This window comes from Myodes glareolus, chromosome 26 (genome assembly GCF_982192425.1).
Source record: "Myodes glareolus chromosome 26, mMyoGla1.1, whole genome shotgun sequence".
In the NCBI taxonomy this organism is placed as follows: domain Eukaryota; kingdom Metazoa; phylum Chordata; class Mammalia; order Rodentia; family Cricetidae; genus Myodes; species Myodes glareolus.
In genome coordinates, this window is record NC_142051.1 from 30,020,226 (window position 1) to 30,047,378 (window position 27,153).

Genomic DNA, 27,153 nt, shown 5'->3' on the forward strand with positions numbered 1-27,153 from the left:
GGTACACATAACTAATATACAATAACTAATATTTTGCCAAGTTAAAATAATGACTTTGTTTTACAAGAATCTCTGGTAGATTTTCATTCCTGAATGATACCTAAATTTACCACGTGAGGGCGCTCACATGTTAACAAAATAAAGTAAAGTAGAACTCTACCCTTGAAAAACTGAGGTTTTAGGTTTGACGCTGTTATTGTACATAATAATGAGTGCTGTCCGTCCTCTCCCAGGTGACGGGCGTTGTGGGGAGAGCGGAGCTGCTGTCGTCTGTCTTTTTTCTGGCTGCATTTCTGTCGTACACTAAATCAAAAGGACCAGATAATTCCATAGGTAAATATCGGCCTAACTTTTTTATTGTAGTTATGAAACTTAATTAAATAAGTTTAGTTATGCATCCCAAGTGCTTCATAATTAAGCACTTGGGGTTTTGCCTTCATTGTTCTGCTTTAGTGTGTATTAAAAAAATGACGTAACATTGTCAATATTAAAAAAATTATATGTAATTTATATTTTGTCATTAACCGGCAGGTTCCTCTCTATGATCAAATAGCCCTAAAATGTCGGATTCAGAGTCAGTCTGAATTTCATCTGTTTTTTTTTCCTATAAAAAATGCAGGTACCAATTCTTCGGTTGCGTGCAGACATGTGTGTGCATGTTCGTGTGTGTGTGCTGGAGCACAGGCACACACTTATGACTAACAGAGGACAGCCTCTGATATTGTTCCTCAGTCTCCACGTTGAGACTCGTTCACTACTGTGGGCAAGGTCACAAGCTTCTGGGAATTTTCTTGTCTCCTTTTTGCTGTTGTAGCAAAGGGATCACATACATGGAACTGTGCCTGGCTTTACATGGGTTCCAAGGGTTTGAACTGAGGTCCACTTGCTTGCACAGTGAGTGCATTAGCTACTCAGCTATTGCCCCAACCCTTTACTTGTCTTTGATAAATAATAGCTAATGACCCATGATAGTTCGATGCCTGCTAGAATTTAACTTTTATTATGTGTTATCATAGTTAAATATATCTCTATATATTTAGTTATGTTAAACTCCCAAATTTTTCCCTGTTTTTTTTTTTTGGTGGTGGTGGTAGCATTCCAATGCAGAATACCAAGATACTATGAATATGAATATTTTGTGTCTCTGATGGAGCTTAATGGGTCCTGGAGATGTAACTTAGATGGTAGAAGTGCTTGCCTACCATTTATAAATCCCTGAGTTCAGTTCCCTGCATTCCATAAAATTACACATAGTGGCATAGACCTATAATCCCAGCACTTGGGAGGTGGAAGCAAGATGAGAAGTTCAAGGTCATCCTCAGCTATGATGGTGTAGTGAGTTGGAGGCCAGCATGGCTATATGAGACCCTGTCTCAATAAAAAGAAATTAGCTTGTAAAATCAAAATACATATTTACAGAGTACAATATGATATAGCAATACATGTATATGTAGTGTAAACCTATATTTCTTCTTAAGTATGACTTTCTTGTGAAAAAGTTTACAAAGTTTCTTATCGGTTTTTTCAATTCAATTATTTTTCATGATTTTTTTATTATTGTTGCTATTACTTTTTACATCCCGACCACAGTTTCTCCTCCCTCCTCTCCTCCCAGCCCTCCCCAGTGTCCCCTGTGCCCCCTCCCAATCTACTCCTCCTCTGGTTCTATTCAGAAAAGGGCAGACCTCCCATGAATATTAACCAAACACGACATATCTTTGTCATGACTTTTGTGGTAAGATAAGGAACCTCCTCTTGTATTAAGGCTGGACAAGGCAACCCAGTAGGAGGAATAGGGTCCCCCAAAACAGCAAAAGACTCAGAAGACAACTCCTGTTCCCACTGTTATGAGTCCCATAAGAAGATGAAGGCCCACAACTGTAACATATATGCAGATGGCCTAGGTCAGTCCTGTGCAGGTTTCTTGTAGTCAGTTCAGTCTCTGTGAGCACCCATACGCCTAGCTAGTTGATCCTGTGGGTTTTCTTGTGGTGCCCTGGACCTCTCTGGCTCCCAGAATTCCCCCTCCCTCTTCCTCGGGATTCCTCAAGAGTCACCTAATGTTTGGCTGTGGGTCTCTTCATCTGTTTCCATTCATTGCTGGAGGCAGCCTCTCTGATGACAGTTAGGCTAAGGCACCAGTCTATATGTATAGAAGAATGACGTCAGGCATCATTACATTGACATTTCCTTTCTTCAGTCTTGTTTGGTTCTATCCTAGGTCTCTGGGCTGTCCAGCCTGTGAGTCCTGGCTCTCCAGGCAGTGTCACTGTGTGTTTCCTTTCATGGCATGGGTCTTAGGCTGGACCAGTCATGGGTTGGACACTCCCACAATTTCTGCACCATCTTTACCCAAGCACATCTTGTAGGCAGGACAGATTTTTAGGTCGAAGGTTACATGGCTGGGTTGGTGGCCCAGACACTTCACCGGAAGTCTTACCTGGTGACAGGGGTTGCCCAGTATAGGCTGCGTATCTGCTGTTGCTAGGAATTTTAGCTAGGGTTACCCTTGTGGGTTCGAGGTGTTCCCATTGCATCCCTTCATGTCTGCCATCAGCCCTTACAACCTCCCACCCAAAAAGAAAAAAACTTAAAAGAAAAATCTTGTTGTGGAAGCTGTAGTGTGACACAGTATACCCGTTAATCCATGTATCTACATGCAAGTGTTCATTGCAGAGTCAGGGTCTCTGATTTCTGCTACACTATCACATGACTTGGATATCCTGTGGTTGCCCTGTGTCATGGAGATCCTGCAGCTTTGGATCTGCAGGACCCGCCCCTTTACCTGCTTCAGCAGATCACGGGTGGGGTGGATGTTAGGGTGGGCCAGCTCAGTCCTGGTTCTGGGCCTGGGTGGTTGTAGGGTTTGTCAGCCCACTGGCTCTCCTCGATCCTCACTACCATGGTGAGCTCTCCTGCACTGCTCTGGGTAGCTTCCCACCTCAGCCCAGAGCCACAAGGCAGTTATGGTGAGAAATACATGATGGCGTATAGAAGAAGAGACAGGTGGTTTGTGTTCTGTGGAGAAAGGCAGGTCTGAAGAGGTAAAGGTGATGAGAGCAGGCTGAGGTGGGTGGCTCGCTCGCTCTCCAGGGCCATGGTGTTGTCCAGGCCTGGTCTGCTGCCAAAACCCATGTCTGGCTGGCTCTGTGGCCCTGCTGCAGCTGCAGTCTGTGTTGATGTCCGTGGCTCCTGTTATCACCGAAGACCAAGAGCATAGGGCTGCAGGTGGTTGTCCTGGTCCCTCACTGGCTGCAGTACTGGGAAAACAGGGCCTGCCCCTCACCAGGTGCAGCACTCAGGAAAATGGCCCAGCACCTCACCTGAGCAGAGTACGGCTGAGCAAGATGGCCCTGAGAGTATGGGAGTGCAGAGTTGGTCCCACCCCCCATCTGCCATGTGGTGGCGTGGGTGAGAGAAAGATGCTCCCCTTGCCACCTGTTCCAGATGGGAGAGCTGGCCCCCAGGTCACGAGAGTGGGAGAGCTCAGTCACAGTGGCACCTGTCTCCTCGCTGCCTGGGCCAGCTCACCCTGTTACTAATTTTTAAGGAACTTGTATACCATTTTCTTTACACTCCTAGCACCAAAACTGAAAGTGTTCCGTTCCTTATCGTCCATTTCCTATCGCCGCTAGGATCTGTATAATTCCAGATAGTTTGTCTTCATTTCTGGTTGATTGTTCACTAATTACCATGATCAGTACTGTTAGTTTATTCAAATTTATCTTTATTTTAAAAGTTGGTATTACTCTAGATGTTTTTTATCTCCACAAAACTCTTTAGGTTAAATTATGTGTCTTGATATTTTGCTTGAACAATATAGTGTAAAAGGTACGCAGTCTAAATATATTATAAAGTATTGGTCAATAAGAAAAAAATGGGAAAGTTTTAAGAATAATTTAAACTTTTGTGACATTGTAAAACTTTTGTATAGATTCATTTTTTTCTATTTTTCATTGCAGTGTGGACCCCGATTGCACTGACAGTGCTTTTAGTGGCTGTTGCAACACTGTGTAAAGAACAAGGAATAACAGTCGTTGGTATTTGCTGTGTGTATGAAGTATTTGTGGCCCAAGGGGTAAGGAAAAGTGGAGTTTTTTACTTTCTTTTTTGTCCTAGCTAAATGATTTTAATAACCTGATTCTCTAAGTTTATCATTACATACAAAACATTCTACTTAACTATAATAATAGCAAAATTTATAAGAAATAACTATATTTTACACTCTTACACACCAAAAAATTATTACATTATTATGACACCGTCATGGTTTAAGGACTAGAATCTCCTACAATCTGTGGAAGACCCCGGTCTGTACCACAGCGTTTTACCAGGGTTAGCCTGACTGGTCTCAGTCCTTACGGCCCCCGGTCTGTACCACAGCGTTTTGCAGTTCTTCTCACTTTGGCTCTGACTGCGTAGGTTTAAACTTAGTGCGTTACTGGTGTCTGTCACTGAAACTGGTTTTCTTTTCAGTATACTTTGCCATTATTGTGTACAGTTGCCGGGCAGTTCCTCCGTGGAAAGGGCAGCATTCCCGTGTCTATGCTGCAGACACTCGTAAAACTCATTGTCCTGATGGTCAGTACATTATTGCTTGTCGTGATCAGAGTCCAAGTTATTCAGTCCCAGCTCCCTGTGTTTACCAGGTATGAAATTCTTCACTTTAGCTTTTTTCCGTTGTTTTTTGACATAAGATTTTAGGTCATCATTAATGTTCTAGAATGTCTTTAGTTTCTATTTAATTTTTCAACAGCTTTACTGAGATATCAATATACTCATAAAATTACATATACCGCTTAAAATAAACATCATTTCTGGTCTATATGGTTACAGTTGTGCATGAAAACTTCACAGCAAAGATCATAATAGTGTTGTATTTATATTGTGAGTGATTTTTGTCTGCTTTACCAAGTAATGTGGAGAAAAAGTGTTCAGGTCTCTGACTAGACTTATAAATTTGTCTGTTTCTCCATACAATTCTGATAATTTTTAATTCATGTGTTTTTAAAGCTCTGAAGCATTTAAAATGGTTGTGATATCTTGATGAACTAATTCTTTTATCACTATGAAATGGGCTGTGTTAATCCCTAGTAATCATCTACTCAGATGTTAACTGTTTTCTGTTAATGTACGCTGTCCAGCAATCTTTTTGTTGTGATGCAATATATATTTTTCTAGCACTTTACTATTACCTGTCTCTCTGCCTTAATGAAGAAGGTTTCTTACAGAATATATGTAAATTAATCTTTCTTGCCTTTTAAATCTTTTGATGGGGTGTTTTATCCATTTGCTTTTAATATAGTTGTTGTTATAAGTAATATAATCTACAGTGTTAGGATTTTCTCTTTGTCTCATCTCTATGTCTGTCTTCCAAAGATACTTACATACAGCTTCCTTGGTTAGACGTTTTGCTTGGAATGTTTAACTTTGGAAGAATGTAAGATAAGTCCTTTATATTAAATTGTGGTGTTATTTACAGTGCTTCTTATTGCATTGCTATATCAACATTTTCCTGCTATGCCATTATTACTTTTCCATGGAGGATTTTATTTGACACGTTGCTATCAGCAACAAATTCATTCCTTCAACATTTATTTCTAGAACTCTGTTTCTTTCACTTGTGCTTCTGAAAAGACTTGTACTCCGTAGAGAATGTTATCTCAGCTATGCCCATGAGCTGCTCCAGAGTTGACTTTACTGTCCTCTGGTATGCATTGCTTTTATAGTTTGAAATGTTTAAGAAATAATGAATTTTCATTTCTACACTCAGACATGCCTTTCTTATGTCTCCCATAGTTTCACATGTGCTTTTGTGTTTTGTGACCTCTAATTGTATGTTTTAGTGTGCATGATTCTTTTGGTCTGTTTGTATTGTGCAAATTTTCTTGTCATTATGAGTTGTATTTATTAGTCATATACCTGGTAATTTTTAAATGGAAGCAAAGCATTAAGAATACATTGATATATTCCCATGAATGCTCTTGGAGTTTATTATGGGGTATATTTCAGTTCTTTAAAGTTGTGTTATCTTTTATTTGTTTGTTTGTTTATTAGTTTTTTAAGACAGTTTCTCTTCCTAACTTGGTGCCTGTTAAGGAACTAGCTCTTGTAGACCAGACTGGCTTCAAAAGATTGTGTTACCTTTTAATTTTTGCTTTTAAATTTTATTTGTGAAACCTTAGGATAGGAATTACTTTGCTTCACAAGAGCTTTCTGGTTACTCTACCTTGGAACTAAACTATGAAAATTTCTAGCCAACCACTAAGTAACTATTCTCCAGACATTTTTAAAAATAAGATTTTATCTCTGATTTTATTTTAAGACATTCTTTTTTGACTATTAGCTTTGCTGTAACAGCTGTAACAACTGCAAACTATATAACCTAGAATCAACATGCCTAGCTTCTGGTAGTTGCTGGCTGTCGCTGGTGTTCCCTGACTTGTAGCTTTCTCATACAAGTTTTATATAGCATTTTTATGTAGCCTTGCCTGTGTACCTGTTTTCTTTCACCTTGTAAAGGGCACTAAGTAATTGGACCTAGTGCCTACTCTAGTGTGACAATCTTAAGAAGTTAGAATCTGCATTCCATGGTTGCCTGCTGTAACATTAACTTTTTCCCACTTAATTATAGTTAAAATTTAAAATGAAATTCATGCTAGTTCCCCATAATTTTAAGTAACTGGTATTACCTGAAGTAATTGAGGAGGGGGAAAAAACCAACCACATAGTGACGTTTTGTACATAGTACATTACAAGTTCTGGCTGGAAAAAAAAATATATTCTTATTCATATTCAAAATGCATTATAAGCATGGATTATAAAAAAGTTTCAGATTATTCTAAGACAAACATTTGTAGTACTTTCCTGTAATTAGCTATTCACAGCATTTGTTGTTGTCGTTGTTGCTGTTTTCAAGAAATAATTTCAGCTTATCTTTTACCTGAGTCTGTCCTTGCTCAACTAGATTCATGTAGTGATTGGAAACTAGTTGAATTATATTTTTCTTACTTTTAGTTTTAATAATTTTGTTCTTTTTACCAGTCATTCTGAAAAATTATTTGTACTTGTGCTATATGAGTGTCTTTATTTGGTTCATATTGAGTATAAATATATTTTTCAAAGTAAAAGCTTTTAAAGATGTGCTTATAAATTGGGTTTTATTATATGACCCTGAGAAATTGATTTTATGGTTTGGTTTGTTTAAACATTAATTCTTTAAATCAAATAATCTGTTCAGTTTTTAATATGAGTAGTGTTTTCTCACGGAGGAGAAAGCGTCAAGCTCAGCTCTGCTCATTGACTACAGCTCACGCTCTGACTCTCAAGAGTGTTATTTTTCTGTATAACCAACTGCGGAAGTCCTAAGTGACACTGCTCAGGCAGTATTGATGCTCTTCTCAACCATTTCACAGTTCTCAAAATAAATCTACTCAAATAGGATAGAGGTTGATACTTAATTTGTTTTAAAACAACTAACCGGTTTCTTAAGGAATCCATGTCAATATAGTCATTTAAATTTAGTACTTTGGATTTAAAACCAAAATGTAAACATATTCTTTGTAATTTACTTATTTTTTAATTTTACTTAATTTGCAAAAATTAGACAGTAATTAAATTCATAGTCAATATCTCATGATTTGGAGAAAACTAAATATGGACATGTTAGTACTTTGTGTTAGAATTGTGACTTTTGGTTTTGTTTCAAAGCAGGAAGAAAGCCCTAAGTGATGCAGATTTGTTTGCAGTAAAAAGACAAGGACAAATTTTCCCTAGGAATTATAATTGTTATTAGTATTTAGCCCTAAACTTTGATTTATACAGGATAACACTGCTATATATGCTAGAAGCTTCCATACAACAGATAAATCTGAATCTCATACAACTTTTTTATGGCCTTTAATTTGAAGGTCATGATTTAATGAAAGTACTTTTACAGGCTGTCAAAATGTTATATTCATGTCTGGATCATTCTAGTAATTACTGAAAGGGGCTCACCTGGTTTCTCATCAAGTGGTTCACATTAAATACCATTTCTGCCACCTAGACATTTAACTTAGGCAGTTTGATTGAGATTTTGAGTTAGATAGTAAGATTCTGAGGTGCCTATAACATGTTTTTTTCATAAAAAAAGATTTATTTTTACTGTATTTATGCATCTACCACATATGTACAGAAATAAGCAGAGGCCAAAAGAAATGTTAGATACCCTGGAGTTGGAGTCTTAGGCAGTTGTAAGCTGCCAGCATGGGCATTGGGAACTGAACTTAGGTCTCTACAAGAGCATTCCTAACTGCAGAGCCCCAATGTATTTATTCTCTTATTTAAGAGTATTGCACATAAAGTAATTGTGCATTCTTCTTATATATTTAATAAGTAAAATTTGTGTTTAAAAAGTGGGGTTTGGGACTGCTGAGCTTGCTCAGTGGGTAAAGGCACCTGCCATCAAAATTTAGAGCCATAGTTCCGTTCTCAGGGCCCACATGATGGAAAGAGAGAACCGAGTCATGGGTTGTCCTCTGAGGTCCCCATGTGAGGTAGTGCCATGCAAATGCCCTCATTCAGATTCCTTCTCTTTCTCCCTTTCTCTCTCCACTAATTAAATAATATAAAATCAAAGCCAGCAACATTTAAAATTGGAGCTACTCTTTGCTACTATGTATTTAGTATATGCATATGTAATCACCATCCTTGAAAAACTAAGACTGGAGAATCCTGAGTTCAAGATTAGCGGGAGTTGTATAGGCAATAACCGTGTCTCAAGAAAACAACAGCTGGGATGTAGCTCAGTATAGAATGCTGGCCTATTATTCAGCCAGTCTTCAGCACTGGGGGAAAACATTTTTAATACCTTTTTTGTTGTTGTTTATGCAGGTTTGATAACCCAGCTGCTGTAAGCCCAACCCCTACACGACAGCTAACTTTTAACTACCTCCTTCCTGTGAATGCTTGGCTTCTGTTGAATCCTTCAGAGCTCTGCTGTGATTGGACCATGGGGACAATACCACTTATAGAGTCATTTCTAGATATTAGAAATCTTGCCACTTTTGCTTTCTTTTGCTTTCTGGGGGCTTTGGGAATATTCAGTCTCCGATACCCTGGTGATTCTTCGAAGACTGTCCTAATGGTAAGAAATCTTAACTTCTCAAATAACGTTGCATTCAGTTGGTTACATGCGACATTATCTACAATTTAGCCAGTGTATGCTTCTAGAAGTATATTTCTTTGTAGATCATTCTCAACTTACAAACTTATGTTAGATTGTCCCTATATAAATTATTAATTAAATTAATAATTCAGTTAAGCTGCAGGTATATTTTAGTATTTCAGCATGCATAATTAGCTGTGTAAAACAGCTAATAATTTTTTTCTAATGTGATAGAAACAAATCACAGTCAAATGCCATTCATTTTCTTTTTCTACATTTCTTATTCACATTTTATAAATGATTATACTGTATACTTGTTTCCCTGGCCTTGCAAATGTCATGCAATGTGCAACTAAAAGTAATATAGATTTTAATAGATTTTAAGTTCTATTAGCAAGATTTTAATTACTCCCTAAGTGGGACAATGTCCAGAGATCTCTGATTATTTCAAAATAATTTTGTGTATGTATACATTTTAATAACTTCCTCCTTCAGCCTTGAGTGCAAGAATTATTTTTCACTGTTGAAGGTAACATTTTCTTCAGCATCTACTGTATGGTAGAAAGCAGTCTAATGTTTTGCAGGTACATCGTTTCTGGCTAGCACCACTAGATTAACATACGTGTTCGGTATAAATTTATGATTACAATCTGTTTACTTGGTACTGTGGTGAGAAGAGTTTTAATGTCCTTGTTTCCAGAGAGTTTGCAGTCTGAGAAACTTGTGACAAATGGCTAACATGCAGAAAAAGAATTCGAAAGAATGCAGAGGGTAGGAAAAAGATTCTTAAACATGCAAAGTTTATCTTGAAAACATCCTACTGGAGTTTTTGAACAGTGCTTTGAAGTTCAGAAGAAATGCCTAGGCCTCACTTAGACTTTCCCTTAGTCAGGAGGTATTAATGGAAACCAGAGGATAGCTAGGTGAGTACTGGGGGTGGGGGCCGAAACCTGGCAGAGGCCTTTCTCCAACAGGCTTTTCCCAGTTCTCCGTCAGATGCTGCTTAGTGTCAGTCAAGCCACATAGAGGGCACTCAGCCTTAACAGGTGCTGTGGAGTTCTTAATGCTGATTCTCTTCTAAAACCAGTTAAGCCGAGTAGTGTAAGAGGAGCTGAATTACCCTGGACAATCCTAGAAAACAATCTAGGTAGGAGACAGACTCAAAAAAAAAAAAAAGGTAAATTTGAAAGTGTTAGATTTGATGAAATATTACTGAAGTGGTTTTATTGGAACATGAGAAAATGAGAGTTCGTTCATATCAGATAGACCATTGCTTGATATTTAAAAAGCATTTCTTTTGTGCCGTGGGACTTTTTAGAAACAAAGCTATCCCTGATGGATTGGCTGTGTGATTTCAGAATTATTTGGTTGAAATATTAAGTGGCTTTCAGGCAAGTACTGGAAGCACAACTCTGCACGTTCCATCCCAGAGCTGTCTTCCGGGTGAGGGTGGAATAAGTGGGGGACGGATGACACAGAACACCGCCCTGCGCTTCCAGAGGCGGTGTTTGGATGGAGGTGTGCAGGCTCCATTATGTAGAAATTGGGAACTAATAGGTTTGTGACGATCAGCAGGACACCTAGCAAAATCTTGGTTTAAGTTGGAAGGGTAAACTGTTGGATTGCATGAAGGAAGGGAGGGAGCATTAGCGTGGTTGTTGGTAAGGTTAGTAAAGGCGACTGAAAGCTGTCTTCTTCTCATTTGTTTTGTTTTTTAGCCTTAACCCTTCGGTATTCCCTCCCATAAATTAGAAAAAGTGGTTCCCTGGTAAAAACATGGGTGAGAAGTTTGATAAAAGCAGTCAAGATTCAAAACCAAAGGGAACAGAATTGCACAAGTCAGAGAAACCTAGAAATCCTGAGCAGTCTGGAGTTGATCAGAAGCCGGTGACGCTCAGTTTATGATGATAGGAGTTTGTCAACCCAGTCTTCTTACTTTTTCTAGGAGTCCGTTGTTGCCTAAGTAAATTTGCACAAAATAGCTAGATAAATGGTAGGTTTTATTTACCTATGAACTTGTGCTAAAAGGACAGTTGAAAGATAGGAGAATCCAAGTTTGGCAAATAAAAAGAGATAGGCAGATAGATTTTTAAAATTAGAGCAATGAAATAAATGTACATTTACCTGAGTCATGTTATTTCATATATGTAAAAGAAGTATGTATGCCCTTGAACGTAACTTTTTGTGTATAATCTCTAAGCATGCTGATTTTCCTAAATGTTGAATTTTTTGAAGATATCTGAAGAAGCAAGGGAAGAAAGTAGTACCCAAGGACAGATTCCATATAGGTATCTATTAAGATATTAAATATATATCAACAACATAATCCATATAGGTATCTACTAAGATATTAAATATATATCAACAACATAAGGCAAACAGTTATCAGTCCCCATTTTGGTTTATAAGGAAATATTCTCAAGGTGGTTGAATAGTTGATATTACAAAAGAATTAAGTTTAGGATCATATTTAAACTCTTGGCTCTTGCCACTAACACCCCCCCTTTTTTTACTTTCATTTCTTTTTATATGAGTGTTTTGCATTTGCCTCCGTCTTTATCTGTTCACCTTGTGTGTTCCTGGTACTTGCAGAGACCAGAAGAGGATATCCCCTAACTGGAGTTAACAGACAGATTCAAGCTGGCACTGAGGAACTAGGAACAAAACTCAGTTCCTCTTGAAGAACAAGTGCTTTTAACTGCTAAACTATCTCTCCAGACTATAACATCCCTCTTAAAAGGACTTTCTATTAATTATTAGAAGAAGAAAGCTGTAGGCTAATCCACAGTTAATGAGATTGGCATACATTAACTAGTATGTCATTAATTAGAACTTATAAATAATTTATCATTAAAGTCATAGAGTCGGTAGACTTTAACTGAGTGGTCCTTTTCCTTGTTTATGTAATTTAGTCATTAATCTATGGTATATCTGAATGAATACTATTAAATCTTTCAAATAAAATTGCTGTGGACTGCCATATTTTTCAATGAGCTACAGATTTAGGACTAGCTGTGTCTAAATAGCTTTACCCTTGCTTGTTGTTTTATTATGCATCTCTAGGAAATGAGAATTTAAAAAATATCCTTAATGGTTCGTGCTTTGACTTTTATAAAAATACTTAAATTTGAGACACAGGAATTGATGTGATGCTTCTTCATTTGCATTTCATTAATGCAGCACAAGAACATACAGTCTTCCCCCAAGTCCTGTCGAAAATTTCATAGTTCTGAAACTGAATCGTTAAATTGCATATTCAACTAAGTCCTATAAAACAAAACAAAGGGACCTAGGGATGAGGCTGCAGGTGCAGGCAGGAAGATCAGAAGTTCAAGGTCATCCTTGGCAACACCTCAGTTTCAAGGGCAGTCTAAGTTACAAAAGTTAACTATCTCAAAAACAAAAGGAAAAACTAAAAAGAGAAGGGAAAAAAAATCAAGAAGCAGATGTCAGCATCTACAAGTTCTAAACTCTCAAATTTAGGTCCTCCCATGTTATGTGCTCGGTCATGGGGGGCTCTTCAGTCAAGAAGCCACACACGTCCTCCCATGTCTGAAGGACAGGAAATCTAGATATCCTTACATCTTCTCAGGATGTAGCGCTAACACTTTAGTGATTCTTTTAAAGAATAAAAAACTACTGATTTAAAGGGACAGCTTTATTTTTATATACATAGTATAAACCTCTTGTTAAACATACTTTAGGATTGCAATGTGGGGCTGGAGCGATGGCTCAGCGGTTAAAAGCACTGGCTGCTCTTCCAGAGGAAGCACCCATAGTATACTTCATAAGCATTGGTACCTCCATTCTCAGGACATCTCATATCCTCATCTCTCTTCTGTGGGCACAGCACACATAGACACACATACGGGCAAAACACCCATACATGTAAAAATAAAAAAACATTTAGAAAAATCTTTTATAAAAAATATTATACAAGCTGTATGACCAGAATATATACAGAAGTCTGGTGTCTAATCTAGACCATGCCTTACTTCAGTCTTTCAGACTTCCCAACCATGTGGTTTCTTGTAATGTTCTAGAAACCAACATTTTTTGTCTGTTACCTACCTTTGTAATTTGTTTTGCTGAAAACTCTATTGACATTTTCTCAAATTATTGTTGCCACACACACAAAAGTTAAAAGAAGAAAAGTTTTTTCTTCTTTTTATTTCACTCTTGCTATGTAACAGAAGTTTATGTCTCTCGATCAACGTCTCCCCAGACTTTTCTGCCTCACTCTGGTAAACACCGTTCTGGTCTAAGTTTCTGCACTCACTGTTTTGTATAAGTGTCAGTGTGTAGCATATTACATAATGCCCATCACTTCTTTCCGTGTTGCAAATGACAGGAGTTTCTCCTTCCTTTTAAGGCTAAAAAGGATTTTCTTGTGCATATATGCCCTACTTTATCTCTTCTCCATCTGCCCATCTCTAAGATGGTTCCAGTTGCTGACTATTCTGAATCATGGTGTGATAATGGAAGTGCAGATATGCTACAGTGTGGGGCTTTCCTTTCTGTTAGATACAAACTAGTGGGATCGCTGGATTGCATACTTCTGGTTTTTTTTTTAATATATATATTTTGAGGGAATTACTGTTCCATGTAATAACAATACTAATCCAGTTCCTACCATGAAGTATGCATTGGTTTCATTTCTCTACATTCTTCTCAACTTTCTGTTGCCTCTCTGACAATAGTTTCTACTTAGATGGAGTTCATTGAACTTTAAGTTTGCATCTCTCTGATTATTAGTAATAAAGAGCACTTTTCATATAACTTTGGTTGTTTGTGTGTCTTCTCTGCCCATTTTTTGATTGGATTTTTGCTATTTTCAAAATATTCTTTTAAAAAGTGATTTCTAATGTAATTAAGTGAACCTTTGTAGTAAACTTATAGTAAAAGTTGTATTTCTCAGAGAACAACTGAAATATTGCTAATTATGTTTTTCATATATCTAATGCTGTAAAAAAGTACAGGGTTTAATTTCAAATGAGGACTCACAAAGTCCATAGGCAATCTCACAAAGTTCTATAATTCAAAAACCTTGCCTCATACCTTGCTTATGTACACACTGTGTTAATTACTACCCATGTGTGACCTTTATGTTCATTAGTCATGATATTAGCATCTAAAATATTCTACAAACTCACTCAAAATAAATTATAAAAGCATTTATTGTTTGTCATGTATGTATTTATTTTTTTTTAATTTAATGTGCTTTGTATCTTCTTTTTCATTCTAGGCACTTTGTTTAATGGCATTACCATTTATTCCTGCCTCAAATCTTTTCTTTCCTGTTGGATTTGTTGTTGCTGAGCGAGTACTGTATGTTCCTAGCATGGGCTTCTGTATTTTAGTAGCTCACGGGTGGCAAAAAATTTCAAATAAAAGGTAAATTAAATCCTAGTTCATCTGATGAGTATTAAATTTAGAATGAAATACATTAAAATTTAATGTTATATTTTTAGTCCGTATGTAGTTCAGTTTTATAAGCTGTAGTTTTAGTCTTTTCATCTTGGTAGCTGTAACTGCAGTTAGAAAAGCTCTTCACCACCTGGTCACTCAGTGTTTTCTGTATAATTTATATTATAGTCCTAGATGACAAACTGGGTCAGACTCAAGTGAAGACACTAAGACTGCTATTGAAACTCAAGCACTTTGATATGCAGTGACTAAGATGTGGTCATCCTATTAGAGTCATATTGAGTTCTTAGTGTATATAAAATGTGTTTAGCAAGCATTCATAACTTTCTGTCAGCATCTTATAAAATAATATGGGTTCCCATGTTGCTTTAACAGTGAAGGAACAGTATGCTTAGAAACTGACATAATCATAGGGATTATGTTCATTTAGTATATCAGATATACCAAGCAAATTTTTAGTAGTCAAATAATAATAATATGATACTAAATTTTGATTTATAGCTGACTTTCTCTACACCACTCTTAACACCTCTTATATATTACCTCCTCTTATATCCAGTCAAGACTTTTATTTAAAAATTATTTCCATGGGTTTTATAAGCTTTTCCCTCCTAATTATCTCATGTAAGAGCTAGAACTTACATGAGATAATTAAGGGAAAAGCTTATAATTATATTCTTCCTACTATATCTACTCTGAATGTTACCATTTTTTCTACATTTTGCATCTAGTCTCTTTTGACAAACATGTACTCAGTAGACTGACTATCTTATTTGGTTTCACAGTTTTCATCTATGTCTACCAAATCTTTATTGTAATTTCTACCAGTGTATCCAGTCATTATTACCGCGAGTTTTTAGTACCTACTAAGTGCCAATGATTATTTGTGATAGACATTTAGAATTTATTCTCTCTAACACACCTATCCTCCTTGGCATATGTAAAAGGTGAAGCTCATACTAGTTATCTGAGCTGCCTGAGGTCGCACAGCTTGTAAACAGCAGTGCTGATTATAATTTACATTGTAATTCTTCCAGTGATAGTATCTGGTCCATATTGTCTTGTTCTGCATGAGTGAATCTGTCAAAATGCAAGATATTGAACCGTCCAAAGACAGACACTCAGAGTATTAACTAAGTTAGATAATAGAGATTGAAGTAATCAACCTGTTGTAAGTGAATTATTAGATGTCAACAATTAGCCAAAAGTTTTTGGATCTGTGTCTGTTTTGTAGGTTTTCCTCTGTTTTTTAATAGACAGTTCTGACCTAAAAGTATAAATAAAAATATTTAGAGAATAGAAGAGCAATATATTAGTAAAAATTTGCATTTGTACCAGATATGTGTAGACGTTTTAATGTAGCATTGTCTCTTAACAGTAAAGTATTAAACTCTTGCGTAGTCATTAAATATTGTTTAAAATATATGAGAAACTTGTGCAGGTTCTATACAAATGTTTGCCTCGGACTTTGCTGTCATGTGGGAACTTTGTAATAGATCTTCAAAACCCCAAGAATGAATAAAATGTAGTGAAGTCTCAATTGCAGGCCCATATTTGTAATATTTAATATGGGAGTGTTGTGCTCTCTAAATGTTGAAGTCATTAGAATGAATTCAAAATGATAATTTGGAAATATCTAATGTTTGTTGCCTCTTCTAAGATGTAAAATGCCTTTGTGATGAAGACAGTATTTTTTTCTATTTATATCTTTTGAACAGTGTATTGAAAAAGCTCTCTTGGATTTGTTTGTCTATGGTGATACTAACCCATGCCTTGAAAACACTCCATAGGAATTGGGACTGGGAATCTGAATATACATTGTTTATGTCAGCATTAAAGGTAAAGTATTATTATTCAGACGACAGGAATGTATGTCTTTGTGAAACCGATTTTTTACTATATTTTTAAGTAGACACTTAATTTTATTTTAGCCAAGAAACAATAAATTGTTCTTATATAGTACATACCATAACCAGCTCCCTAGGTGCTATTTAGTTATATGTCTAAAGAATATATAAATAGTTCTAGGAATGGTATACAAAATTCACGTGAAGGTCACATGATAAATTTTTAAATATAGAGCCAGGTGGGGTGGTGCATGTCTTTCATTCCAGCACTCAGAAGTCAGAGGCAAGTGGATCTCTGTGAGCTCAAGGCCAGCCTGGTCTACAGAGTGAGTGCCAGATCAGGCTCCAAAGCTACAGAGAAAATCAAAAACAAAAATCAAAAACAAAACAAAGTTAAAATATAAAACCATATCTTCTTAGTTTGTGGGCGCACAGTTTTTACTGTTCAATATCTTAATAGCAAGGTAATATAGGATATGACAGTTGATATGTGGTTTCTGTGTGGCCCAGTCCTGCAGCCATTCGGTCCCAAAGAAACACACAGAGTCCTACATTAATTATAAACTGGTTGGCCTAGCAGTTCAGGCTTCTTATTAATTCTTATATCTTACAGTAACCCATAATTCTTGTCTGTGTTAGCCATGTGGCTTAGTACCTTTATCAGTGAGGCATTCTCATCTTGCTTCCTCTTCGTCTGGGTGATGACTGCAGACAGAGCCTTTTCTCTTCTCAGAATTCTCCTGTTCTCATTGCCCCACCTATACTTCCTGCCTAGCTACTGGCCAATCAGTGTTTTATTAAAACAATACAGGGTGCCAGACCATTGTCCCACATCATCCTCCCCCTCTTTTTTTTTTTTTTCAAAACAAAGCTCTGAATTCATTACCCATAACAACTTGTAACCAACACTCTAAACAAAGAAAAACATCCATGAACCATTTTTTGGGAACACAGGTATAGTTTTTCCAGCTTACTTCCTGCTGATTGGGGGCACTGGTAATCTTATGAGGATCTAAAGAAAATTTTGAATTATGGTCAAGTCCTGACTGAAATATTCTGTGAGGCTTGATCATCTCAACCAATAGTCTTGAGGCTGTTCTGGATGTAGAACTCGGAGGAAACTTCAACAGAGGTCCTGTGAAATGTTGGATCATCTGGGCCATTCTCTCCTATCGGAGATTTTTCAGGGGGTTTTCCTTGATCAAACTTGATTTTTCTTAACCCAGAATGGATCTACCACCCCCTCAGTTCCTTTGGAAGCAAAAGCAAAGCCTCTTCTCTAAAGTAACATATCTTTTGACTTAAATTTTGAAGTCAAAACATTTTTCAAAATATATATATTGTATTAATTCAGCAGCATTTGTAATCAAATGTCTTTTAGCAGCTGTTGTTCCTTCCTCAGCCATCAAATAAATTCAAAGACAATATACAGTATCCAGATTCTCTGTACTTTCCATATTTCCTTAGCTTTATTTTAAACTTTATTTCTTTTATTTTTATTTTTAATTTTTTTTTTTTTTTTGAGACAGAGTTTCTCTGTGTATCTTTGTCTGTCCTGGAACTTACTCTGTAGACCAGGTAGTCCTTGAACTCACGGAGATCCTCCTGCCTCTACCTCCCAAGTGCTGGGATTAAAGGTGTGTACCATCACTGCCTGGCCTGTATGGCTGACTGTGTCTGACTAGTGTGGCTGCTTTGCCCTGTGATATTCGGGCAAGCTTTGTTTATTAAAGCACAGAAAACATACCACTATAATTGACCTATGAGATATCTTTATATAACATCTACCTAGGATTGGGTGATTCTTCTTGTACAATGCAGTTTTATTTTCCTCCTAGCTGTGTAGGTAATTGAAGCATCATTACCATACTATTAATCCATACATTTTTGTATATTAATGGTATCCATAATTATTATGAACTTTGCTTGCCTTTATTCTCAGAACATTTAATAAAGCCTACACTGCAGCCACTGCACTACTCCTTTGGCTCTGTATCATGCTCTACCCATGTGAACTCTAAACACACACATGGATCGCACAAGTTTCATCTCAGCATTTCTGTTTCCATAGTAAACTATGCAAATAGTTTTAAATATGTCCGGTCTAAAAAATGTCCATCCTAAAGTATATCCTTATATTCTAGTACCTTCTCTCCTAAACAAAATTCAAATACTACTGCGGTGTTTGTTTTCAAACAGGATTATGCTCTAGTCAGATAAAACTTGAAGAATACATAATACATAAACGAAGTCAAGCTGCTGTGGTTTTATAATATGTTAGAGGACAGGGAGGTCATATAGTTTTTTTGTCTCATTTCTAGGAGTATTTCCATAAAACATTCCTTTCCCAATAGTTAACTGAACAAATGTCTGTGAACTGGACTGTTTTGTATTTTTGGTAGTGGTGTTATTTTTCTGATTATAACTCATTCTGTTTTCACTTGTGTTTAAGGTGAATAAAAACAATGCCAAATTATGGAATAATGTGGGTCATGCGCTGGAAAATGAGAAAAACTTTGAGAGAGCCTTGAAATACTTCTTGCAGGCTACCCATGTTCAGCCAGGTAAACAGTGTTCGTTAATAAATTGTGGAGTAGCGTATTCTCTAAGGCTGTATTAAAATTGTAGTTGTTAGACGGCACTAATGCATACATTACATGCAGTGAGGGACGTGCGGTTGATTAAGCTGAGATCAAGGGAGTAGATGAAGAATTATGAAGACGGCATAGGAAGAGGAAATTAAAGGGTGCTGCAAATTAAAAGCTATGGTGCTAGGCAAAAAGAAGGTGACAGAATGAGAGCTTCATTTCATGGAGAGACCAGGCAGATTCCAGTGTATTCAGTGTAGTGGAGAAAAGAGCTGGTGCAGCTGAGTAAAGAGTGTGGGACAGCCTCAAATCGCCTTCTGTTTGCTTCTGTCTCCTCGGTGAAAAAGGAAAATCGCCAGTAGACCGGGAAGGAAAGGACTGTTTGAGATGTATGAACAGGAGAGAATGCAAAATGGTCATGTAGATGGTACCTCCCACACTACCGTGTGCATTTAAATCTAGACACCTTATTCTAGTGATATTCTGGTGCAGATTTATATAGAACCTGAAACTGTACATTTTTGTAAGCTCTCATAATTTATCCACGTGAAGCAGAGCTAGGCAGCTAGAAAAATATTAGTTGCCAAACAGCATTAACACCCTGCTTGAGATTAGTAATAACTGAAAATTAAATCTGTTGATGTAGTTAAATAGTTTTCTCCTCTTTCCAGCTAAGGTGATGATTTTGTAGGCATGAATTACTCTGTTACTAAGGTTTAGAATTCTTCTCAAGGTACTTTGCTAAGGAAGAAAGGCTAAGGGGTCGATGTTTATAATCTAAATTGATTCTAAAGGGATGGGAGAAAAGTGATAAGATCAAATATATCTGAAGAAATGTTGGTGTCTGAATAGCATATAACTGGAACAGCAGCAATTTTCAGAAGAGTGCTACTGACATTTCAATTATGCAGAATTATTTTACCAAATGTTATATCCAACTACCAGTACCACCAGATAGCATCTTCCATCCCATTCAAAGGTACACAGAATGGTCCTCATATGCTAACCATGAATGGGTCAGTGGTGGGCACTGCCTCATTTTTCCATGTTTTGTAAAACTGTGTCCTTTGAACACAGAAAGTCTTCCTTTTCTCTGCCCTTCTGTCTTCTACATAATGTAATCTGTTATGTACACTGCTTGTCTTTTATAACCTGCTTCCTATGGCCTCTTTTTCCAAACATCTTCCCTTCTAGCTAAGCAAAAACACTTAATTGTAGACCCCTTAATTTTCTTTCATATATTTCCTGCAAGATACATACACATACTTATTTCTTGTCTTATATTTACTAATTTCATTCTTAGTATGTTTGAAATACTGGTTTATTGAAGATAGGGAGCTTCCTTGTAGCAACATAAGCATCTCATTCATGTTTTACACTGGGATCATTTTACTGTCCTGTACACAAGCAAAATGCATTAAATGTAGTAATTCTAATTCAGTTCTTTTTGAAGTCTTAGATTTTTATTCCAGAATTTTTATCTTCTTAAAACCTTCTTGTGCACACGAGCTGTGGCAGTCACACAACACCCGGGAGAGTCAGTTCTCCCCTTCAGTCCTGTTCAGGGGAGAGAAGTCAGGGGGCCAGGCCTGCTCGGTGCCTTTACAAATGAGCCATCTTGCCAGCTCAAGTTATCACTTTTCTACCAAACACTTAAGGTTGAAGCCTCCTCACTTCTGTGTTGGAGTAGTGATTTCTGTTTCATTACTTTGTGACCACTAATTCAAGTGCATGTGTGAGATGTTTTGAGTGATGAGTCTTCTTATGTGAGTGCTGGACTGTATCACAGATGTTGCAGGTGTAAGCACTCAGCTCAGCCTTAAGTAACCCCCCCTTTGCTTTTCACGATTTCTATTGTAAGCTTACATCCTATATATATAGCTCAAATATGTCTTCACCATCAACATGTTCTAAAGTAGGTTTAATAAGCCATAGGCTAGGATGATAGATGATCAACATCATTATAGTTAATTTTGGGTAAACACATAGACTTGAAAACACTGAATATAACAACATTTATAATGTGTTTTTTATCTTCTTCGTAGGTGACTATGGTCATAGTCACTTGGCAGGTAGAATAATGTTATTTTATGACATTACTAGGTACTACCGAAAGTAACAGAATAACCAAGGCCAGCTAAAAGAGGCAATTGTTTGGTGGTTAAAAGCTTAGACTCTGAAACAAGTTATGGTACCATGGCCTATAATGTCAGCACTTAGGAGACAGGGCAACAGAAAGATCAAGAACTTGAGGCTTTGAAGGCTATAAGGCCAGGAGAGGCCTCAGCAGATTAAGGCACTTGTGATGTGTGTATGTGTGTGTGTGTGTGTGTGTGTGTGTGTGTGTGTATACATATATGTGTGTGTACGTATATATACATATATGTATATTTACAAATGCAGATAGACTGAGCTACGTTAAAAAAATGCTTAGAACCTGGTATCAAATAGACCTTATATAAAAATGAGTTCAATCACAAATTTTCTACATACTACATTTTGAAAAGTAATAAAGTCTCTTTTTGTATAGTATATGGTTAGATACTCATTTGAAAAACCTTAGGCCATTGTCTAGCCCTTGATAATATAGTAAGGAAATGTAAGCTATATAAACAAATACATTGTTTTCAATGCAACTAGGAAATGAGAAGATAATTTCCAAGTGTGGGGTACAGTGACTGTTCCTGCTCCCACTGATGGATGGAATGCTTGAATACAGGGAAACTTTTAGGTGACTTGATAATTGCTTTGAGCCTTTGGGTAGACGGTACTCATAAGAGTTTACAGCAGAAGAGGCTGCCCACCTCATGAGAACCAGGGAGCTAAGAGAGGAACAGGAAAGGACCTAAGTTCAAATATTCCCTTCATGGCATACCTACACTAACCTAATTTCTTTGACTAGTTATCTCTTAAATGTTCCACTACTTCTCAAGAGCACAAAGTCTGTTTACATGACCTTTGACTCACAGTCCAGAACCAGTTCACACCAGGTAGGAAAGCTAAAAGGAGAACAGGGTTCTGTGTGACTAATTTTTAGAGTCCTCAGTTGCTTTGATTAGCCAACTCAAAATATACCAAAGGTACATATTTATTGTAAAGTATAGAAGATATGTAAAAAATATATACAAATACATAGCAAAAATATTTGTGAGTATTCATGTGTTTTTAAATACTTAAAATTTATAGTTAAATATAAAACATAAAAATCATAGAAATTAGAATTAATAACTAGAGAATGATTCTTGAGGAATTAGAATTCCTTGCAAATATAAATCATTGAAGGTAATTTTGAGGAGTGCTGGCTGCCCAAACAAAAACAAAAAACAATTCTTTAGAAATATGTTTTCATGTTTTTATGTACTTGTACCCAGAAGACCATTGCCACCAAGATAATGAAAATATCCATCAGTCTCCCAAATCTCTCTATTCTTTTGTAATCCTTTCCAGCAAATAAAACAGAATTGCTTTCCATTGTTATATATTTCTTTGTTTTTTCTCAAATTGTATATGGACAAAATCATCCTCTATAGACCTATTTTTTTTTCATAATTTCTTGTTGTAATTATTTTGATACTGATCAATGTTCACAAATATTAAAAACTATTTTTGTTTGGCTGAGTAGCACTGCTTCATGTGGCTATTACCACTTTGTCCATCTATTTATATATTCACAGATTGTTGGATTATTTGCACTTCAGGACAGAAGCAAAATTGTTAGGAACATCCAGTTCTCAAAACTTGCTCCTCTGGCAGTTTTTATAGAGTACACTCAGTTGAAACATAATGAACATCACATAGCAAGATCTTAGGACTGTTGCTCTCCTCCTAGGGGAATGCCCAAGGCATATATGCTTGGCCCCTATGTGTCCTGGGAGTTGCACTCAGAAACCTACTGTTCCACAATTGCAAAATCATCGGTGTTGCAGGCAAGTAGCAATCATAATTGAAACCCTGTCTTGTCTGTTAGATATTGGTGTTGAGTAAAAGCTGTCCAATTGAAGATCTCCCTTCCCTTCATCTTTATCAAAACCTTTGAAATAATTATTAGGCTTATGTCTTTCTTAAACTATTGTGTAGTTAGTCCTTATCTTTCTTGAAGATGCATATTTATTCACCCCCTAAATAAATTTACTATTCATTTTATTTTCCATATCAGGAAATGAGATAGAAATTCTTGACATTCTGGTATTAGCATAAGATTGTAAATTTTCTTTAATTCTCATGTATCATCATTTTAAAAGGAACAGTCATAACATCTTTTATCAACCTACCAACCTAACATTCCACTCTGATCACATGCACAAAATTTTCTTTTAATTACAAGTTTTTCCATTTCTTAGCTGTAACTCTAACATGGTGCACCATGTCCTAATTATAGGAATTACCAAGATCATTTTCACTTACAGAGTTGGGATGTATTTTCTCCAAACTGTGAAATTAAGGAAATAAAAACGTTTGTGGTATGCTGTAGTAGAATGTAGTGAGGAAAGTTCCTTGTCTTTGTCTCTCTTCCTTCACCCTCAGAGATGCAGTCGGAGTTTCCCGAGTTTCCTGGGCTTTGTGTCCTTGCAGTGCTGAGTCGTCCTGTAGTGTTCCGTCAGCTGTCAGTTGGGAGCTCTACAGGTTGTTTCAGAACTTCAGAAAGAGCCGTCTGCTTGCCCATTCTCTTGCTTGTTGCTAACAATCTGCCTTCTCAATAGCTATAATGAAAACTGCCTAGTATATTTGTCAATAAATGTTTTTTGTTTTAGATGATATTGGTGCCCACATGAATGTAGGAAGAACTTACAAAAATTTGAACAGAACTAGAGAAGCAGAAGAATCGTATATGTTGGCTAAATCACTAATGCCTCAAGTAAGTTACCTTATTTATTTATTGTGTCATGTCCATAGGACTTAGAGTTACCTAAACAGAGAAAAATTTACTTAATTCATTGATATTAAACTATAGTATATCTCTCGGTCTTCTGTTCCTCACTAGTCATAATTTCTTGCTCCATTGATTTTTTTAAATGCTTTGTATAGGTCACATGTAAATGCTGAGTCCTAGAACATAATTATCTGATGCTGATTATAAACTGCCGTAGTTGACAAATGAAGAGAACTGCATTTGTGTACTTTAAACAGTGAGTCAGAATTGCACCTGTCGGAGAAATTAAAACAAGCAGTAAAACAGCAGCTACTCAGGCTGGAGAGGTGGCTCAGAGGTTAAGAGCACCGACTGCTGTTCCAGAGGTCCTGAGTTCAATTCCCAGCAACCACATGATGGCTCACATCTTTCTATAATGAGATCTGGTGCCTAGAACACTATATACGTAGTAAATAAAAAAAATTAAAAACAAAAAACAGCAGTTACTCCCGCCTCCGCTGCTTTATTGTGCTAACCAGTTGTTGCAGGTACAGGTGTAAGGTCATTGGATATATGGTACAAAAGATCCATATTTATATCGTGTATAATACTGAAATTTCAGTTAGAGCATTTTACCTTTTAACTTTACAAAACAAGTGAGGTTTTAGCATGACTCTGAACTAAAGCTAGCCGCCCTATTGTTGCAGCCAAGAAATAACTTTCTTGACAGCACTGGAGCTAACAGAGCTGGACGGAAATGGGTTTTATCTTGTGTTGGAGAGTACGAGACCCTGACCTGTTCAAGTTCTGGTTTGTCTGACTTAATACAAGAGAAGTGTGAGCCAAAAGCCAGGAAAACTCATAGCTGCCACGAATGAAAACAATATAAGCTTTCAGTGTCAAAAAATGTATTTATATTTTCAGGTACTTCTAAGTGCTTGCTTCCCTTTGGGTTTTTTTGTTGATGTTGTTGCTTTGTTTTGTTTTGTTTTTGATGGGCTCTCTGTGTAGACAAACTGGCCTCTAACTCCCAGAAATCCATTTGCCTCTCTAGGGCTGGGATTAAAGGCATGTGCAACCACGCCCTGCTTGCTTTTTATATTTTTATGATTTGTTTTGTTAGATTAGTATAACTATCAGCCCAACCTTAGGTTCTGTGTTATTTGAAGTGAGCCAGTAGGAAAACTTACTTGTTATTTTTATTTACAACTGTGCTATCAAACATACAAACATGTTTTTCTCTTAAACAGATTATCCCTGGTAAAAAATATGCAGCCAGAATTGCTCCAAATCACCTAAATGTCTATATCAATCTGGCCAACCTCATCCGAGCAAATGAATCCCGCCTGGAGGAAGCAGATCAGCTCTATCGACAGGCAATCAGCATGAGGCCGGACTTCAAGCAGGCTTACATTAGCAGGTATCATAGTTTACTTTAGAATCACCACTGTAAAATTGAAGTTATATCTGTCTACGTGTATGTTTCAACAAAATTACCAGTCAAACTTAAGTAATTTGAAATTGACAAAAGAATTATTTATACTACCTAAAGAAGTTCTAGATGTAGCTACTTATGAGATCCATTTGTGTCTTGTAAACACTGTTAGTCAGTCTCAGTCAGTCTCTCTGTCTCTGTCACCTTTACCACAAAGCAGTAAAGGAAAAAACTGATATCATGTTAATATTTTTGTATATTATCTTATAAATATTATCACTTTTATACTTAAGAGACATTTTGTGTTAAACTTTGTTTTATATACTAACCATGGAGATAATCCTAATTTATAGCATTGTTTCTCTGAGGAAAGTATATTCTGAATTTAACTTTTTGAAGTTAAAAGATTAAAATCAATTCCTAAACTGGAATTTTTTTTTCCATATCCAGCCCTCAGTTTATTCCATAAAGACTCTCAGTGATCTCTGCATAAAAATAACACCTTGATCTCGTGCCCAGAAGTTACTGTGTTCATCTTAATGAAAATAACCTCACAAATTTTAAGTAAAATGACTTTTTTAAGTTCTCAAACTCAAAATGGAACCATACTAGAAAGACTATAGATACCCTGGCCAAGTCTGGTGTGTTCCTAAAAACGGCCTGCAGGTGGCATAAGTACTCTCCAAATCAACCATTTGGAAACTTTTTTTTTAATAGTCATTTAGAAGTGTACTTAGAAGGAGACAAAGTTAATATACGAAGAGAGATTTCACATTTCTAAGACTTAGAGACCCAAAATTCCCAGTAACAGCCATATTTTTTCAGGTGTTCCAGTATCATCTGACTGACTAATCTGCCATTGCAGCTGCTATGTTGTTGTGCAATTAGTTGTCTCCCTTCTATGATTCATTTTTGAACACATTGCTGTCACCCTGCCTTGATTACTTCTCCACAGTTGTCATCCAAAGTCAGATATGCAGTTTTTAATATAGTATTAAAATATATAAGAGTTCAGATTTGAGACTAGTTTCACAAAGTCATTTTTAACAGAGACTTTTTAAGAATATAAGGTAAAAGAAAATAAAGCCATTGTGTGGGAAGGCTTAAATCTAGTCCAAAATGGTATTTATGAAGTGGTCTAGTAAGGCTGTAAGCAAACCTTGTCTGTTTACTTACCACAGGGGAGAGCTGCTTTTAAAAATGAATAAACCTCTCAAGGCAAAAGAGGCATACCTTAAAGCGCTAGAGCTGGACAGAAACAATGCAGACCTCTGGTACAACTTGGCAATTGTTTATATTGAACTTAAAGAACCAAATGAAGCTCTGAAGAACTTTAATCGGGCTTTGGAACTAAATCCCAAACATAAACTAGCATTATTCAATTCTGCTATTTTAATGCAGGAATCAGGTAAGTTTTCTGAAACTATGTCTAGAGTTAGTCAATCAGAATATAGCAAAAGCCATAGCAAACATCTTCAGAATGGCAAATCATAATAAAGTTGTGTACATCTGACAACTTACAGTGATATTGAAAATCCTTGACATAAAGTTTTTCCAAGTGACACAAACAGCGTATATGACAGTATTCCTTGCTCATTTTTCTAGAGGGTGCTAAAACTTCATATACTCTAGCAACTAGCACCTAACTCGTGCACAATATTATTTTATTTATATAAACATAATAAAACTTCTTGTATAGTAAGTATAAAGTCCAAATAGTGCAGCAGTTGTGAGGGGGGTTTGTAACCATATTCGAGGATCCCAGGGCATTATCATATATTTAATCTCATGTTAGTTTACTCTGACATACAAGAAAGTTCTTTGTGTATCTTTATGTTAGTTAGGGTTTCTGTTGCTAT

General features: G+C 36.5%; 1 protein-coding gene across 2 annotated transcripts in view; it reads left to right on the top strand.

Annotated features, from left to right (window-relative positions):
* Tmtc3 (transmembrane O-mannosyltransferase targeting cadherins 3) overlaps positions 1–27,153 on the top strand; it is a 43,379-nt gene that overhangs the window by 10,753 nt on the left and 5,473 nt on the right. For both annotated transcript variants that reach the window (XM_048418273.3, XM_048418272.3), the window contains exons 4-13: positions 234–333; positions 3,963–4,078; positions 4,477–4,649; positions 8,875–9,127; positions 14,394–14,542; positions 16,294–16,414; positions 18,875–18,986; positions 23,762–23,865; positions 25,110–25,279; positions 26,476–26,702. In XM_048418273.3, coding sequence (XP_048274230.3) covers positions 234–333; positions 3,963–4,078; positions 4,477–4,649; positions 8,875–9,127; positions 14,394–14,542; positions 16,294–16,414; positions 18,875–18,986; positions 23,762–23,865; positions 25,110–25,279; positions 26,476–26,702 — 1,525 coding nt within the window. The remainder of the gene's footprint in view (positions 1–233; positions 334–3,962; positions 4,079–4,476; positions 4,650–8,874; positions 9,128–14,393; positions 14,543–16,293; positions 16,415–18,874; positions 18,987–23,761; positions 23,866–25,109; positions 25,280–26,475; positions 26,703–27,153) is intronic.